General features: G+C 55.0%; 1 protein-coding gene across 3 annotated transcripts in view; it reads left to right on the top strand.

Moving 5' to 3' along the window:
• The window catches only part of LOC143211561 (uncharacterized), a 31,593-nt gene extending 14,389 nt beyond the window's left edge, over positions 1–17,204 (top strand). For 2 of the 3 annotated variants that reach the window (XM_076429348.1, XM_076429346.1), the window contains 4 exons: positions 15–509; positions 10,842–11,039; positions 13,405–13,585; positions 16,300–17,204. In XM_076429348.1, the coding sequence (XP_076285463.1) occupies positions 15–509; positions 10,842–11,039; positions 13,405–13,585; positions 16,300–16,548 (1,123 nt within the window). In that variant the 3' untranslated portion in view covers positions 16,549–17,204. The remainder of the gene's footprint in view (positions 1–14; positions 510–10,841; positions 11,040–13,404; positions 13,586–16,299) is intronic. The other variant, XM_076429347.1, reaches the window with a different exon arrangement.
• Positions 17,205–17,837: the final 633 nt, after the last annotated feature.

The following is a 17,837-nucleotide window of genomic DNA, read 5'->3' on the forward strand; positions in this document are numbered from 1 at the left end:
TGGTTTTTGCGCAGATGTCCCAAATGCGGCAGGCTTTTTGCCCTTTCGCAAGACGTGACGAGACATACGAGGGAGAACAACTGTCGGCGCGATAACAAATTAAACGCGACGAGAACGGCAGCCGTCAAAGACGAATGGAAATGCGACAGCTGTAGTTTCACAACGGATTCGCGAGCGGAATTCATCTTTCACGAGGCTCTCCACGCGGGGATCGTTCAGGAGGATAACGACGGAGATCCGAGCCAGGGTAAATCCTTGCCGAAATACCGTTGCCCTGTCTGCAAGAAATCGTTCGCGAAAGTATCGCTGCGGAACCACATCCGAAGCCACACCGGGGAACGTCCGTTTCCGTGCGGCAAGTGTTCGACGTCGTTCGCCAGAAGATCGGACCTGAACGCTCATCGAAAGGAGTGCTCGGGCCCGTCGTCGTCGCTGTTGTCGTCGACGAACGAGCCGGTCAGGAAACGCAGCTTCGTCTGCTCGGAGTGCAACGACGCTTTCTACACGAAGTGAGTACCGAGAGAGTTTGTTGCATCGTTTCGCCGTTCCTATTCCGCGATGCCGTTTACGACCGGGAGAAACCGTCTCTCCGGCTCGTACAAAATTATCGGTCGATTAATAAATTTAAACGATCGTTCGCGAATCGCGCGTAAAAGTAATTGCTCGAGCACGTTCTTCGTGCACGGAATCGGTGGACGGGTCGCGTGACGTATAGCGAACATCGTGTCGTGACGACAATGGGTTTCAACGGACAAAACTCGCCGCGTTATCCCGCCGACGCGACGAGAGGATCGTATCTATCATGAGATTTCCCGTTGGCTACAATTACGTCGCATCGCTCGTGGATCTCTCGCGTCAAAGGAATGCGAAGATTCGTTCGAGACTGAGAAGGTTTGCGCGTCGAATCCTCGTCTTTGCAGGAAAGACGCGCGTACGCGGGATAAAAACCGTAGAACAATAAAAGCCGGCGCGGCGCGGCGTTGCGGGCAGAAACCACGAAACGTTCGCGCGCGGTCGTAGTAAAAGTGTCCTCGCTGCATAACTATAAAATAAAAGACCGTATCCGTGGTCCGTTCGAAGAGGGGAGGAAACGAAAAAGAGGAGATCGTCGGTAGGTACGAGTCTGGTACGAGAGGAAAACCGAAGGCAGCAAAGACACAGGCAGAGTAAGAGGGAGAGGGAGAGGGAGAGGGAGAGATACGCGGCGTGGACGATAGAGGGACAAGAGTAGACGGAGAAGCTAGGAGGAAGCGACTTCGCTCTTTGCCACCGGCTCGTATTAACATCTCATAGCGGCCCGTAAGCCCCACGGGTCATTCTAGTATTTAACGGGCCTGCATTATGGTCCGTGCAAGTGCGCGTTCTACGAGTCTCTAATACCAACGTATGTAAATAGAATCCTGCCGGCCGGCGCTAATGCTTCGATATACTAGTGAAATTACTGGTACGGGTAGTACTGGTCGCTGTGTCGCGTCGCGTCGCGTCGCGCATCCTCGGCGAAAAGAATCTCGCCCGATACACACCGATTCGATAGGAGTCGATACGATTCGAAGACAAGCTCGTGCTCCCGAGGGGCCAAACTAACCGAGGCGATGCATAGTTTAGGCTGTGCGGCGCGAAGGATTTCAGAAGCCGGTGGAAGGAGACGGGCGAAACGGCGTCGCCGACCGCTGAAACGTTCAACGGATGCTCGAAACGAGCCACGGAAATACGTATTCCGTGGCTCTCCGATGCGGAGCGAGAACGCGCTCGAGCAGAGGGAGCGTACGTGGGTGCCCGCAACTAGGCGCCACAGCACGCCGTTTCTCTCGCGTGTCGACCCAAGTATTAAACCATTGGTTGAGTGTAGAGCGATCGCTATAAAGCAAATGTTAACACCTATGCCCGCTCTCTCGCTCTCTCTCTCTCTCTCTCCTCCCGGTCCTCGCGGCTCGATTTTCTCGTCCCTTTTCGGTCCCCTCGGCTCCCTCTGCCTCCTGCGCCCCTTTGCTCGGGCCATTCGACGCCGTTCTCGCCACTCGTGCTGCCCGTCTCGTACACGCATTACACTCTGTAACGCTACCTATTCCACGTCCGACTACCCGACTCTTCGAGGCGGATGGTCGCTCCGAAACGACGAGGGTTTCGCTTAATGTCGCGATCTCGACCGTTTCGAAGGATTAGGCCTGACCATCGCCGACTCTGTTACCCCCGCGATACAGACGACCGTCCTATAGAGAAGCCACGGGGAATATTGGATGATCGGCGTCTCGTCTCGTCGAGATCGATCGGTTCCCTCGACCATTCTTCGGGCTCTCGGGCAGCCGTTGGTCGCGATCGTCCCCATTCCGAGGATTTCGCGTCGACTCATATACCTGGAACTCTGCGTCATCTTTCGACCGCAGGCAGTTAAAACTTCCGGTGGGCAAAGCTCGATTAGGACTTTCTCCGGCTCAATTTTCGTCGGAAACGACGACCGGACCGAGCGAGCGAGCGAGCGAGGCCGGGGCGCCAGTTGTCGGCGATGTCGCATCCCAGAACTTGGCCCCGTTTCCGCGAGCTGACGAACACGTTACGGAACAAAACGTTTTACAAACTTTTCTACTTTTCCGGGAACCGGCCACCTATCCGCACCGATTAACCCGACAGCCGGGCGGACTGTGCGGCGAACACCGCCGGGAAGAGGATGCGACGCGTTTTCGCGAAAGCGCTCTGCTCAAATTTTCGTGGCGGTCTCGGTCTTCTCTGATTCCCGGTGTAGAGAAAATACCGGGAGACGAACGTGTAATCGAGAAGAAACGATCGAGGAATGGTAGAGAACGCGCGCGCGCGCGCTCGCTCGAGTCATCGAAAAAGAAGAAACGAACAGAGAAGAGTGGATAGGAGAGAAGAGGAGAGAAAAGAGGGAGAGCGGGAAGGATGGAAGGATGGAAGGAGAGAAAAGAGAGGTAATTACGAGAAGACGGGCAGCTCCCGCGTATTCGATCGCCTAACCAATTCTCAGAATAAGCGGGCAATTCTCGATGTATGCGCATATTCAAGATAGTATGTTACATACGCGAGCTACTGACCGTACGTTTCGTTCGTTCCACCCCCTCTGCCCTTCGCCTCTTGTTCGCGTCCCTCGATCCGCTCGATCCGCTCGATCCTCTTGGTCCGCTCGGTCCCTCGCAGCGTTCTACTCACCGGCAACCCTCTCGTTCCTGGCCGGCGATGTGTACGCGAGTTCCCCAGAGGTATTTACATATATGGACCGCGGCGTGGCGCGCGCCTATCTTTTATCTTCCATAGCAGTAATGGCGCGTCCGCCTCCTTCGTAGCCGGCCGGGTAAACGGCGCAAAGATAGGCATACTGGGCGAGATTGGCGTAACTTTGCCACGCGTTGACGTGTCCGGCCAGGCTACGGCGCGCGGCGCCGCGCTCTTTTCCGGCACCCTCTTTTCCTGCGAAGAAAAATCGAGAACGAGCGGCGATCGAGCGTTTGATCGAGCGTCGAGTCAACGGGAACGGTCTCTCTCTGTGACTCGCGACTTACGACTACGAGACTCGAGACTCGAGACTGCAGTCCGAAGACCAAAGACCGGGAGGCTCTCTCGAGCTACCGGATTCGAGATAACGACGAGAGCAACCGTACGCGGCGCGGCGCGGCGTCGCGCAATTAATTCGACCGCGAGGCGTGTTCGGATCGAAACGGTACATAAATCTCCGATCACCGTAAATTTCGAGAGCTCTCGAGGACCGTGGCGCGTCGGTCGTCGCATCCCGTCTCCGAGCAACCATTGTCTCCGCGAACCGCGTGTATCGTTTTCTCTCACCTCCGTCGGCGCAGCTAATGAGGCACGGTGTCGTCTTTACGAATCACCCCGTGAGCACCCTTAAACATCGAGCCTGCGGGCCGATGCAGGCACGGTCGGTCGTTCGGTTGTTCGCTCGGGAGGACGATCAGGCCGGAGGAGAATCCCGCGGGGGATTGTTCGCGCTACCGAGGAGCAAAACGGTGGCCTGGCCTGGGCTGGCCTGGCCGGTCGTTCAGCCGTTCAGCCGTTCGGCCGCTACGCGCCGAGGGGAAACAAGGAGGAGGAAAGATTTCTGCATGCCCCCCGAGGAACAATGCGACGCTGTTGCACCGCATTCGTCGCATCGAAATGTATTAGTGAGGTGTCTCCGTTGTGCGCGCATTGTGTCGCGAGAGCAGCCGTGTGGTCGAACGTATACACGTACGTGGAAGCGGCCGTGGGTTTTCTTCGTACGGTGTGGTGGCAATGGTGGTCGGTAGCGATGGTACGTGGACGCGGTGTGGTATGGTTTTGGTATGGTGGCACGCGGTAAGCACGGCCCCGTATGCAGACAGTTTAGCGGTGACCGCCCCGCGAGTCCAGTTGTCGCGTGAAATATTGCGATTCATAAAATAAAACAGGCCTGCGGTCGAGAACGCGTAGATATAGCCTCCTGCCTCTGCCTCTGCCTCTGCCTCTGCCTCCGGCTGTTAACCCAGACCTAACCCGCCCCTCTGTCTCTCCTTTTCTCTCCACCCCTTTTGCCGGCTCTTTTCGAAACCCGGTATCCCCCGAAGCCTCCGAGCCCCCAAGCCCCCAAGCCCCCAAGCCCCGACTTCCATCCACCACCGCTATTTCTTTTCCCTCCTGTTTTGTCCGTTCGTCTTCGCGTTCGTCCGCTTAGCCAAACCAGCTCGCGACGCATCATCGACTCTTTATCCTGGTTAGCGACCAGTTCTCCGTATCCACGGCTCTCTCTTCCCAGCGAGGCCAGACGAGTTCCTTGCCGGTTGAAACATCGCCAAACCGCAACCATCGTGCCCGCGTCCTAGCGTTCTAACGTTCTAGCGTCCCTGGTCCCGCAACAAGACCGGTGTAATTTTCCGGGACCGCGCGGCCGTTTCAACGTGTCAAGAGATAAAGCTGAGGCGAAATAAAATCTACCGGTGTCGCATCGTTCCCCGTTCGATTAAAAGTTCGTTCCGACTAGCCAAAGTGTCTGGTACTGCGTCGGAAGAGGAACGAACGTGTCCGGTAGGCGAACGCGATCGAAATTCGGCTCGCAGCCTCCCGGAAGCGAGCGTATCCCGCGAGCGAGGAACTCGCGATCTTCCCCTAACGAATGATCGTCTCCGGTGAACGAGAAGGCAGAAACGTCGACGTACGTTACGGTTAAGACGCTCCTCCGTTCTGGAGATTCCTCCTTTTCCGCCGACGAAATTAGCGGGGGACATGTTTATTGTAAATGAATCCTACTCCGAGAGCGGCTCGTGGAAGACTGGTACATGTTCCAGGGGTGGCGAATCGGGGAGACGAAGACGGAGGCAAAGAGAGAGAAGGACGGGGTGAGGGTAGTTTGGAGGGCGCGCGCGCTCGCTGCTCCGATTTATGCGCCCGTTACCGAGCCCTCTGGCGCAATTAAGCTCGCGTTATAATATTGTTGTTTATTCTGAGCCTCGGCTGCGAAGCGTTAACCGCCCCTCCGCTCCCTGCGCACGCTGGCTTTACCGGCAACAACCAACCCTGCGATCCCCTAATCTCCCTGACGCGGCAGCTAGAATCTCTCGCTCTCTCTCTATCCCGCAATTCCCTCCCTCTCTTTCCCCGCTTTCTCGCCGCTTCTCTTTCCGCGTGATGCGCTCACCTCTCTCGCCCTCTCTCCCTTCCACCCTCTCTGTCTTTCTTTCTTTCCGCTTCTCCTCTCGCTACCTCCGTCTCTCCTTCGATCTCGCCGACTTACAGCATCAGCGCCAAACACGAGACTAACAAACCACTCCCCGGAGATCGGCAGCAAACGAAATTTCGTTTCGTTTGTCCCAGCAGAATTCCGACTTTTTGATTGGGATTCTAATTTCAACTTATTTTGACGCGCGGTCACGCACGACCGAATGAAGCCGGTTTTTTTCAGGCGGCGACTGACGCCTGCCAGTCCGATCGTTTGTCCCGATTCGCGTCTTCCTTCGCGCCGAGTCCGAACGATGCCCACCAATCGTACCCGCTTCGACCGGTTTCTCTTGGCCGAAAGATTTATCGACGGAAGGGGCCGGAAAGATCGGGAGTGGCGGTGATCGCTCGATGGAACCCGCGTTTTCTTCGATCGGCTCGAATTTCTTCGTCAGCGGACCGATCTATAATTAACGGTGCGATTCCTTTTCTTTCTGGAATCGAAATAACGCGTGAATCATTGGTTAAACCGGTTCTCGTCTCGGTCTCGCCGTGCTCGATGAAAGAAACGCCGGCGACTATGATTTCGCTGGAACGACTCGCGGCGTTGACACGACACCGTTCATCGGCCACGTTCATGGGGAATTCTGATCGCCGCGTCAAGGCCTGGAGAATCACCGAAAAGTCAGACACGAAACGTGTCCGACCCGATTCGAAAGGAAAATTGAAATAAACCAGTTATGTTCATGGAAAATTTCTCACTCAGAAATAGCTGAATATGCATCATATGTATCGAAAAAACAAGTTTCACAGTTCGGAATTGGTCTTCTAATTCGCTTCTAAAAATCCGCGTGAGCCGAGGACCCGATGGATTTGACTGCTCGACGATCGAGAGGGAAGATCTCGAAGATTCCGCATCGAAAGAACGGATCTGCGCGATCGAGATCGGGTTCCGAGGAAGATGGATCGAAGAGAAAGAGGAACGAGGGGGGCTCGGAGGTAGAGAAGAGTCGGTTAAAGAGCGAGACGAACGAAAGACCGAGTGCAAGTTGCACCGGTGCGGGAAGGACGTACCGACGTACGAACGTACGAACGTAAGGACGGACGAACGAACGAACGAACGAACGGACGAAGGTGGGATTGAGTTATGACAGCGTTTGCTCCAGGGGGCCGGCTCTGAACCCGACGAAGCGGATATTCTTCTTATTCTTTATTTCTCCGTCTGCGGCCCCGCCGTAGGAACCGTCGGCCATGCATCACCTTCGGTTCACTCTGGTCCAGCCTCCTCTTCGGCATCGCTCCACGGCCACACCACCATCACGGCCCATCACGATCCCACCTTAGCCATCGTCCGCTGGAAACGTTGATTCCACCCACCGCGGCAGCCTCGGCCCTCGAGCCTTCGCCTCTTCGGCTCTCCAACATCCCGGCTTCTCGGCTTCTCAGTTTCTCGGGACGTATTCGCGGTTCGCGTGTTTACATTTTATCGCAACGCCGCGCCGCGCCGGTTCCACCGCGACTCCGAGTATCGCGATCGGTCGCGAACCCTCGTTTCACCCAGCAAAAGAGAAAGATGGTTGCACGGATCCCGGATAAATTGATCCGTGTCGGATTCCCCGAAGAAAGCCGAAGAAAAATTGGTAAATTACGAGAAGCGAGAGGCGCGCATCGCCATCCCGGCGAGACGAGAACGGGGCTATTCGCTCACGAGGATACGTCGGTGACAAGAGTCGAAGAAAGAGCACGGCAAAGTCGCTTGTAAATCATTCGCGGTAATAAAGATCCACTTGTCGTGGTCCGATATTTATGAATCGCCCTCGGTCGCTCCGCGCCAGAGGAGAATCGGCTTTCAACTTTCTCTCTCTGTCTCTCTTTCTCGTGGCTAGTCGGGATGAACGATCGTCCGATTTCGAGATAATCGAAGAGGTCAGGGGCGGAGGGGACTAGGGCGCGGAGAGGACTTAGCGCGGCAGGAAAGATGTCGGCGTGGAAGGCGAGAAACCCGAAGAGAACGCAAGAGAACAGACGAGAAGAGAAAACGAGACGAGAAAGCATCCTAGGAAGGGGAAACGAGCAGGAGAAGAAGGACAAGCTCGAAGAGAAAGAGCAGGAGAACGTGGAGGAGGGACAGGAGGAGGATGAGGATGAGGAGGAGGAGATGGTGGAAAAGGAGAGGCAGACGAAGAAGAAGTCCGAGTCGACGTTCGTTGTAGAGGCCGCAGACCGACGGACCGGCGAGCGAAGGACCGCGAGGCCATAAATACCTCACCGCGTTCAGCCAATTAAAACAAATCATTTTAATGCGCAACCTTTTTAATTAATGCCCGTGCTCGCTCGCTCTCATCCGCTTCCCTCCTCTCGGATAGTACACGATCGCTTCACCAACGGCTCCGCCATTCCCATCCCAGACCGATCGAGGCTATATTAACCCGCGCGTCGCTGTATCCTGCCGGACTTTACCTTCGGATAGGTACTACTCTCTCCTCGATCTATGTACCACCGGCACTGCCCCCGCTCGCGGTTCGATTCGATTTGATTCGGCCGCGGTCGACTCGGTTCGACTCGTTTCGGCTCAACGTCAAACTCCGGTTCGCCACCGTTAACTCCTCCGTTTTAATTATACGCATTTTCGCTGGAAGATTGCCGGGGACTGTGCGTGCTATCTACGCGTCGATCAGCCATCATCGCAGAGATTTATATCCGTCGATCGGCGGGAACCGAGGTTACCGAGGCCGCCATCGAACCGGCCGCGCCGGCTAACCGCTAACAGCCGACAGCCAACGGTTAACAGCGCGCGCGACTTTCTTCCTTCCTTCCTTCCTTCCTTCCTTCCTTCCTTCCTTCCTTCCGTCCTTCCTTCCGTCCTTCCTTCCTTCCTTCCTTCCTTCTTTCTTTCACTTTCCCGTTGAATCGGGAGAATCCCGTCGCAGGGAATCACCGCCGTTATCGACGATTGTAACGACGATCGTACCGTCGCGGATTAGACTTTTAAATGACCTCGAGTCCCTGGCCGGCACATATTTCACGAGATGACGGTGGACGTCGCGCTAAATCATCCGGAGTGACCGCATCCGCTTGCCCAATCGGCCCGAGACTCTCTTCTTAACGGCCTCTTGTCACGCCTGCGACATTCCACCGAAACACACGCCGAGAGACCGTTCCCCGCTCTTCTCCCCTTTCGCCTTCCTTTCGTCAACGTCGTCGCCGCTGGACGCGCTTTTGTCGCCGTAACCATATTAATATTGTTCTATCGGAATTCCAATCCTCCGGAATGAGCCGACTATACAGGATTTCTCCGTGCAATAATTCACCGATCCGGTCCGGTCCGGTCCGACCGGACCCGTACCGTATCCGCAGTCGAGTCGTCTGGTCGGCGACGTTCGTTCGATGGATTTTATAGGGAAAGGAACGGGGGTCGCGAGATACGACGTGTATGCTGGCGCATCGCGCGAACGTTGCCTCGTCGGTCGCGACGCGACGTCTGCCGCGTGAGAAACCGCGATTGAATAGAATACGTCCTATTAATATCCTTTTTTATCGGGACTCGAATCCACCGGAAAACCGTTGTCGCTGAATACCTCGGACGTCATAATTCAGAGCAATTACGGGTACGCGTTCGCCGTGCTCGAGCCTCGGGATCACGGTTACATCGCCGCGCCACGCCGCGCGCCGGTTAGCGTTCATCGAACGAACGTTCAACGCGGATACGCCTCTCTTTCGTTGCATTCCGGGAATGCCGGTGATCTCCCCGACCCGTTTGTCCTTCCCCCATCGCCCTTCCTCCCGTTTTCCCCGAGCAGGACGAAACGCAACGAGGAGATATTCGTTCCCGGAAGTTGCCGATGCTCTGCGTCGTCTGCATAACGCATACGTTGCTTCGTATTCGCGATCGAACGACCGGGCAACTTGTCCGGGCCGATTAATGGTTCGCCGAGCAACGAGAGCTTCGACTCTTCGGCTGGTCCAAGGCGAATATCCTATTCTCGCGTGGCGTCGCGTATATCGCCGCGCTTCATAGAAAAATTCGCTCGAGCGAGAGGAGATCGCGGTGACTCGGGAACGTTCTTGCCGAGACTACCTGGATGCAGGTGTACACGGTGCCTACGGAGGGTACGTCCGAAGCTCGTGCGAGGGCGTGTATATCCTGACATTGTAAAAGTTGCCGTTACACTTGCGTAGCCAATTGGGTAGGCCGGGACTCCCTCTAGGACGGCCCAGAGCCCGTAGCCTCTTCTGCTCCCGATCTTCCTTCTCTCGGTCCGCGTGTCCTTCTCCTTTCCTCTCCTGTGTCCTTTCCTTTCCGTTCCGTTCCGTTCCGTTCCATTCCCCATTCGATTCGATTCCATTGCACTCCATCCGCTTGTTTTCTCTCCTCTCGGCCGCTGTCCCATCCTCTTTTTCTCGGATCGGCCGTCCTTCGTCCTCCCGCGATTCCTTCTCCGTCCGAACGGTTGCAGGTTCGCGGAGTTAGCTGGTATCGTCGAGCTGCCATCTCGAAAAATCCGTGGCGTGTCCTTCGTTCTGCTACCGCGGTAGGTTTCCCGCACGGTGACCACGCTCGCCGAGGCAAAGATCTCGAGACAGGGCCCGAGAGATACGCGAGCGAAGATCGTGGCTACCACGTTCGGAAATTTGCTGCCGATTTCGATAACATCGACGAGCTTTCGTTTGGTTTTATAGCAGTTTGCCGAGCGTTGTCGGTGTATTACCGGCGTCCTTGCCGGCCTATCCAGCCCGCGAGCGTTCGCTACACGCGTCATCTTCTTTCCAGCCGATACCGTAGCACGCGCGAATCCTCCGCGAGGATTCGCGGGATTGCGCGAGACTGCGATCGAGAAAGAAGAGAACGAATCTACGAACGAGTGCTCGTTCGCTTGTCGCGTCGAGCCGAGCCGAGTCGAGTCGACGCGACGTGAGCCGGCAGTGAGTTCACTAACCGTATAGATCGTCACCTCTTGACAGAAACTATTTAAAGTGCGGCTCTTGTGTGCTGCTCTCGCCGGCAGGTTGATGTAGGATGCAACAGCTGCGATCGGATCGTACGGCGTGCGAACAGCCGATGGTCACGCGCGTACCTCGCATACGTCGCCTTCTTACACGAAAAGTTACTTGAAAAATTACAGCGAACCCGGCCCCGCTCGCTCTGCCGTGATACGTCTAGCCGGATATAAATAAGATTGTCTCGTTTGGCCGCGTTACAGGCACGCTCTCCGTCAACACATGCTGCGCCATGCCGGGAAAAAGTACAAGTGCGGACTTCCGGGCTGTCCGACGGTCCTGCGAACAGCTTCCGAATTGAGATCCCACCGGACCTTGGTGCACGAGACCGGCGCAGCCGACAGACGATACCGATGCACGGTCTGTGCTTACGCGGCGAAAACGCAGATGCAGTTGCGCAGGTACGTATCCGACTCGCGACTGTTCGAAGATTCCCGTGATTTCAGTCGTCACGGTTGTTCCGGTACTATTTTTCGAATACAAGGTTTGTCCAATAAGTATCGGGACTGAAGTCATAAAAACAATTTATGAAAATATTTGTACATGAATTTAATAATCTTCAAAATATGACTCTTCTGAATCGATACACCGTTGCCAACGCTCTTCCCATTGTTTACACGCCTCCTGGAAATCGGTAACTGCAAGGCTGTTTAGGCATTCGGTCGAAGCCGCTTCGGCGTCTTCCCGATCATCTTTAAATTATTTATGCCACTCAGAAACACGCGTTCTGGACATGGCTTCGCCCTTATACGCCGCACGGATCACATCAAAAGTCTCCGTAGCAGATTTGTTGAGTTTAACGCAAAAGATGGCACAACGCTGCTCGATTGTTCGCTGCATCTTGAATCTCGACGCGTGCACCAAACACGCTTCCACTCCTGTCGCGATCTTCACGCTCCAAAGGCTCGGGAACAAATGAATCAGTCCCGATACTTATTGGACAAACCCTGTAAATGAACGGGCGTCGATTGCGAAGGCTAAGCGAAAAGCTCGTCGCTTTTCAACTCCTTTTTTCGTGTTTCCCGCGATCCGCGACGCGGAGGTCCCCGTTTCCATTTTCACGAGACGCTCGTGCGCGGAAACTCGCTCTATTTAAAAGCCAAAAACGCGACGAGAAGAACGAAGGAGATCCTGACCGCGGGCGCACGGCCGCGCGGCTTCGCCTACTATCGATAGATACCATTGACATTAATTCTAATCGAGATCCCCGTGGTGGTTACCGCGCGATCCTACACCATTAATCGTGCCGGTGGCTCGCGTATGTACGATGCATGACCGATGTCTTCGAGGAAGTAGAAAATTAATTGCGTTGGCCGCGGTAGTCGGTGCGCGTACTCGATTGCTCGAACCTGGACGGTCAAAGGATCTCTCGAGTATTATCGATATAATTTGTTTCGTTCGAGCCATAAATCGTTGACCGTAATTAATGGAAAAGTACTTGCGCGTTCAGGCTCGCGCTCGCGCTTCTGCCCGAGCTCCTTGCTCTCGCGGGCTAGCACGCGTGTTTCTACCAACTGGCTCGTACCAAGTCGAACGCGGAGCCCCTTAATCGAGGAATCCGGCGAGCGGTGATTGCGCGAGGCATTTCTTATCCGTCGGTCGATTGATTCTTAATTATCTCTCGGGACAGCCACTGGAACGCTAATACCGGAAAATATGCAACGATCGTTTGTCGCGCGCGCGCTACGCACGAATCCGCGAGGTTCGATTTAAATTCTACCTTATTAAGGGCATTGTACCGTGGAAGGTTGCTAATAAATTTCATCTCGTTCGATTTGCCGTTTCGTTTTGTTTCCTCTTTTTCGCGTCGTGTGTAACCAAACGGGAGAGGACGACCGGAGAGGGAGGAGAGCGCGGAACCCGCGAAACGGAGAAAGAACAAGGGAGAGGAGCGGGAGGAGAGGAGACAGAGAAAGAGAGATACAAACAGCGGGGGAGGTGGATTGGTCGAAAGCGGAAAAGAGGAAAAAGGAGAGAGGGTGGGGGTGGAAGCGAGAGAGAGAGAGAGAGAGAGAGAGAGGGAGAGAGAGAGAGAGATGGAAGAGAGCGAGAGAGCACCAAAAGCGGAAGTTGCGTGCAGCAGCCGGCCAAGTGCGGGCAACCCGTTATGATCGTCCGCATGGCGATGGTCGACGCGATATTTCATCGCGAATTGAGTACTTACTACGTGAGTCGAACTCAACGCAGCCACAGAGTGTCACGAGTTCTCTTTCTCTCCCATCTCCCGTCCGTGTACACGGCGCTCTTTCTCCCTCTGGTTCGCTACCCCAGGCCACCCCCTTCTATCTCGTTTCGCCTTCCCTCTTTCTCCTTCTGTTTCCGTTTCGTTCGCTCTTTCGTTCTCTTTTTCATCGTTCCCCGGCAGTGTCGCCGGGATGCCCTTGTTCCTCCCACCGTGAATCTCGCTCTCCGTCTCTTTCGTTTACACTCTGTGCGGCGGAGTAAATCACGCAGGATTTTAATTAAACGTGTCACGCATTTCGAACCTGATATACACGTAGCCGTGGCCAATGGCTCCCTCGTAATATCGCGCACGCATATCGCATCGTTCATAATCACCGGTGTCGCTGCGACGATGAACTTGCCGAGCTGGGCCGCGTCTTCCAGCCCAGCAAGATGTACCTACAATTTACAGGCGATCCCTCTCTCTCCCCCTCCTTCCGTCCTACGTTCCCTTCCGCGTCCACGGTTTCCCTTTAATCTCGCTCCGCAACGGGGGGAAAAGGGAAAAAAAGACTAAACGAAAATGTAATTTGTTTGTTACAGACATCGCAGTCGCCACGAGGATCCCGCTAACGCAATGAAATCGGAGTCGCTGCGCGCCTGTCCTTATTCCGGGTGCGGTTTTAAAACGAAACTCGCCTCTCATTTGCAGCGGCACGTGCGCTTGCATACGGGAAGCAAGCCGTACAAATGTCGACATTGCGCTTACGCGAGTAACAACTTGGTAAGTTGGTATTTGATCCCACGGACGGAAAGATCCTCGCCGGGGAGAGAATCCGGGCAGAATTCGAAGGATCGCGACACGGATCTCGAACTGGGTTTAAGCTACGACGGATGCGTCGCAATGAATCGATCAAATCGGTGCGGTGCGGCGCGGCGCGGCGTCGTGTCTCGTTTCGTTGCGGCTCGGCTGCTGCGTCTGCTGCGGAGGTTGACTCGCAGTTCAATTTTTGTTCCTGCGGTGACTTCGTGGCGTAAATTAAGCAAAGTACACCTTAACGTTTGGACCATGCCGCCGCCTCTGCCGCCACCGAGGCGCGATAAGATAACGAGTTAATTGTGCTCACTGGATGCCCACACACGCACGGGCCAGTCATACCGAGCGGCCGGTATGCTAATGCCCTTTGAAGCTTTAGTTAGGATGCGACTCGCATACGAGGGCTCCGTGTCTCTTTGATAGCGACATAAACTCATTCCAGTGGCTCTCAGCCTGGGATAACTTGAGCCTAGGTAATCTCGCGGCACGGAGAATTGCGAATGTTGCGTCTTGCATCGGTAATGATACAACGGTAGGCACTTCCGAACCGCACCGAGAGACGCGTTTCGCACCGCGAAAAACTTTGATCGGCCTGCTGCGATCTCCACGCCGCGCCGCGCCGGTGTTGCTAGCTCGTTCGCGCGCGCGCGTACGAGATCCATAGATACGATCGAGAAATTGATCGAGACGGAGATTCGAAACGCGTTACCGTAGATGAAAGCGACGCGCCCTGCTCAATTTCGTATCAGGGTAGAAGATACGCGAAACCCAAAACGCAGACCGATAGATATCGCTTCGGTTGCGACCGAGTATCGAGATCGGCGATGCCCGTTTACCCGGTAAGACTTTAATAAGGAAGAAACGCGCGAGCAGCGTACGAGCCGATTTAACGACGAAATTCCCACCCACGTAGCGAGTGGCTTGCCTTGCGTCAACAAGATTACACGCGCCACCTTTCTTCCTTCCTTCCTGCCTGCCAGCCTGCCTGCCTGCCTGCCTGCCTTCCTTCCGTCCTTCCTTCCTTCCTTCCTTCCTTTCTGCCATCCCTCTCTCTCTCTCTCACCCTCCGTGGCAGCATCCAGGTTATGATTTAGCTCGGATGGTTACACGGTTCTTTCCTTTCTCTTCCCAGTTTTTCTGTTCCAGTCTGCCTCGATCCTCCGCGTCTACGTTCCCCTGTTACTTCTCGGCGGATCCACGCGGTATCTCTGTTCCTCTTGGCGTGGCAACGCGCTCGGAAAACTTACGGTTCGGTTGTTCGGTGCCGGGGCGATGCTGGCAGCGGCGGTAATTCTCGAAGGCAGCGCTAGTTACTTTCGGATCTGCTTCGCGCTTCCACGCATCTTACCCCGGCTGTTGCCACTTTTTATCTCCCTCTTCAATTTTCTTCCAGGCTGGATGAACCTCGTAAAGTATTCGCGAGGGGTTTGGAGGGGGGCGATAACGAGCGAAAATCGTTTCCCGACGATCGACCGGTCGATCGGAATCCGTCATAACCGATCTGGACGAGCAGGTTTTGTTCCGGTCGTGGTAACGCAACGTATACATACATATATGTATATGTATATATTGTGACCACGCGTATATTTATTCAACGTCATGTAAAACGTGGAAGCTCGCGCAGGCTGGCCATTCGGTATTCCTTCGATATAATCTTGATCCGAGTTAAAGATCCCTCGACTGTTCGCGTTTGTAATTTTACAAGGCACGCAGCGCGCGGCTCGCCGCCCGACGGAATATCGGACTTATTGCTGGTTTCGATAATTTTCATACATACGTTACGAGTACGTTTACGTCTTCGAGTTACGGTAGGGTTGCGCGCAGGTAGAAGGAAATTAATATTAACCGAGCGGAATCTCCGGAAAGAAATAAAACCGGAGGGAAGATAAAGAGCCGCGCATTTGCGGGGGGATCGAGATCCTAGGAACGAAGCCCTCGTAAAGAGAGAGAGGGCCGGAATGCGAGGCCGGTCTAGTAACGTATAGGCATAGCCATCGCGCGTACATCCCCGATCTACGGGAATATTATGTCCGGGGAAATCGGAATCGATCGGATTTAAGGAAAGGTTTGATACGGGATTCGCGTGACGGTGCTCACTTTACGCAGGGGGCGCAACGTTTCACCGAGCCGAGGTGGACGACCGCCCATGACGGTGTGAACGGGTCTTTATCCGAGACCGTCACGGAGCACTGCCCGTGGAAAGATTTACTTATGGGAAATTAAATTTGATGTTGCCGTTGCCATCAACGGCTCGTATAAGCCCGCCTGGTAGGAAGATGTTTACGACTACGGCCTGCTACTTAGCCCGAGAGGGTAAAGCGCCTTTAAATGCTCCATGGCATAGCCAATGAACGCGTCCGGTTTGCGGCAGACCGATTCTGGTCGCAGGTATTCACTGTCGACCGATACCAACGAAAGCCCGTTCCGAGAGCCTCCTGTTCGTTCCAACGCCGACTCGACTCGAGCGACCGGGCTCTCGCGTCGCTCTCGAAACATACGGACGCCATCCGACTACCGCCTATTCACACGGACCAACCGCGCACTTCTCGTCGTCGCTTTTCACGAGAGTCCCGGAGTTCCGAGCAGGAGAGAGCAGGCCGCCACCTTTCCTTTCTTTACCAGCCGACCGCGAAACGGACGCGACTCGTTCATTCGAACACGGTTCTTCTTTTTTGTTGCAGGAGAATCTCCGGAAACACGTACTTTCCACTAATCTTCATCCGGGAAAGACGATCTACGAATGCGACGTTTGCCGAGAAAAGAACGCGGACCTGTTCCAGACGAATTTCGCGAAAGAACTACGGGCGCACCTTCTGGCGGCGCACGAAGACGTTTTTCCTACGCCTAGTCACGCGACCGATTACGTCCTCGGTATTTTCGAGGTTCGTCCCCGAGACTCGTCGACGAGCTTCGCCGAAACGCCGAGTTAACTCCGGCGAGATTGTTTTTCCCCGAGTCTCCCCTGGTGCCTCGTATTTCCGCCGAGGAACGTCTACCGATCCGAGAGAGTGACAATTTATGGCGCCCGCGCGCGCGTTCAAATCGTTGGAACGGCGAAGCTCTTAGGAACCGTTCGATTCGCACCGCGCGAGAAAACAAATTCTTTCGATTTGAGGGACGAGAGCGTGCTACGCGGATGCGTTAGTCTCGGACAACGATGACATCGGTGGCGGGAGTTGGTTGTGCGAACCGGTAGGCCTGTACCACGCCAGGAAATAGTTAAAGTGATGTACGGTCACGTGGCACGGTACGGACTTTCGACGCGTATGCGATCGAATCTTTATGCCCCGTGCACAACGCGGCGACGGTGGAGAAACCCGGCGTGGTGATCGCTCGAGTCCACCTGTCGCCGGGTTGTTTAGCTCTCGCCGTTCCAACATCCCTCGCGTACACGCGCACACTCTCTCGCACGCATACACACGCGATTCCGAGAAACAAAGGCGCTAGCTCGTAAAGTCGATCGGTTGTGTCGTTTCCGAAATAAAACTGCTAATTACCAATGCGACTGTTGTTATCGGTCCGAAAGACCGAACGAGATCGCTAATTTCCTTGCGTGTAGTTTATTCGTCCTGTCCTATGCGAGCGCGATATCGAAAACGCGAATGAACGGTCGGAGGTGGAAGAACGGTGGGTCGGAAAGGGAGCGCGGAGAGGAGAAACAGAGAGACGAAGAGAAGAAGAGAGGAAACGGGACGAAACGGTCGTTGAAAAATTCATCGTGGCTGAAAGCCAGCGGCGGACCACCTCGTGGATCGTCTTACAAGACGCGTTTCCGTCTTCGAGGGTCCTGATTGTGAGAAATGCATCGTGCTGTCGCGCGAGATAGGTGTCGTAAAGTATGCGGCCCTTGAGTTCTCTCGGGCAAACAGGACGAGAGCGACCGAGAAAGACGGAGAGAGGAGGGAGACCACGGGCGTCGTGAGCGCGAAGGATAATTTATTGACTAATTAACGAGGATGTCCTTCATTACGGGTCGAGCAGCAGTCGTGGTCGCTTGCTCTCGCTCGGAACCGGCATTATTTGGCGCCCGAATATTTACGACCGCGTCCTCCTTCTGGCCGTGGACCGGGTCCTCCGCCCCGATACCGATGCCCATGCCGATGCCGATGCCGATGCCGATGCCGATGCCGATGCCGATGCTGATGCTGATGCCGATGCCGATGCCGATCCTGCTCCTACCTCTGTCCCTGCTCGAGAAACCAACCGAGAGGTACACAGG

Source organism: Lasioglossum baleicum, chromosome 8 (genome assembly GCF_051020765.1).
Source record: "Lasioglossum baleicum chromosome 8, iyLasBale1, whole genome shotgun sequence".
Classification (NCBI taxonomy): Eukaryota; Metazoa; Arthropoda; class Insecta; order Hymenoptera; family Halictidae; genus Lasioglossum; species Lasioglossum baleicum.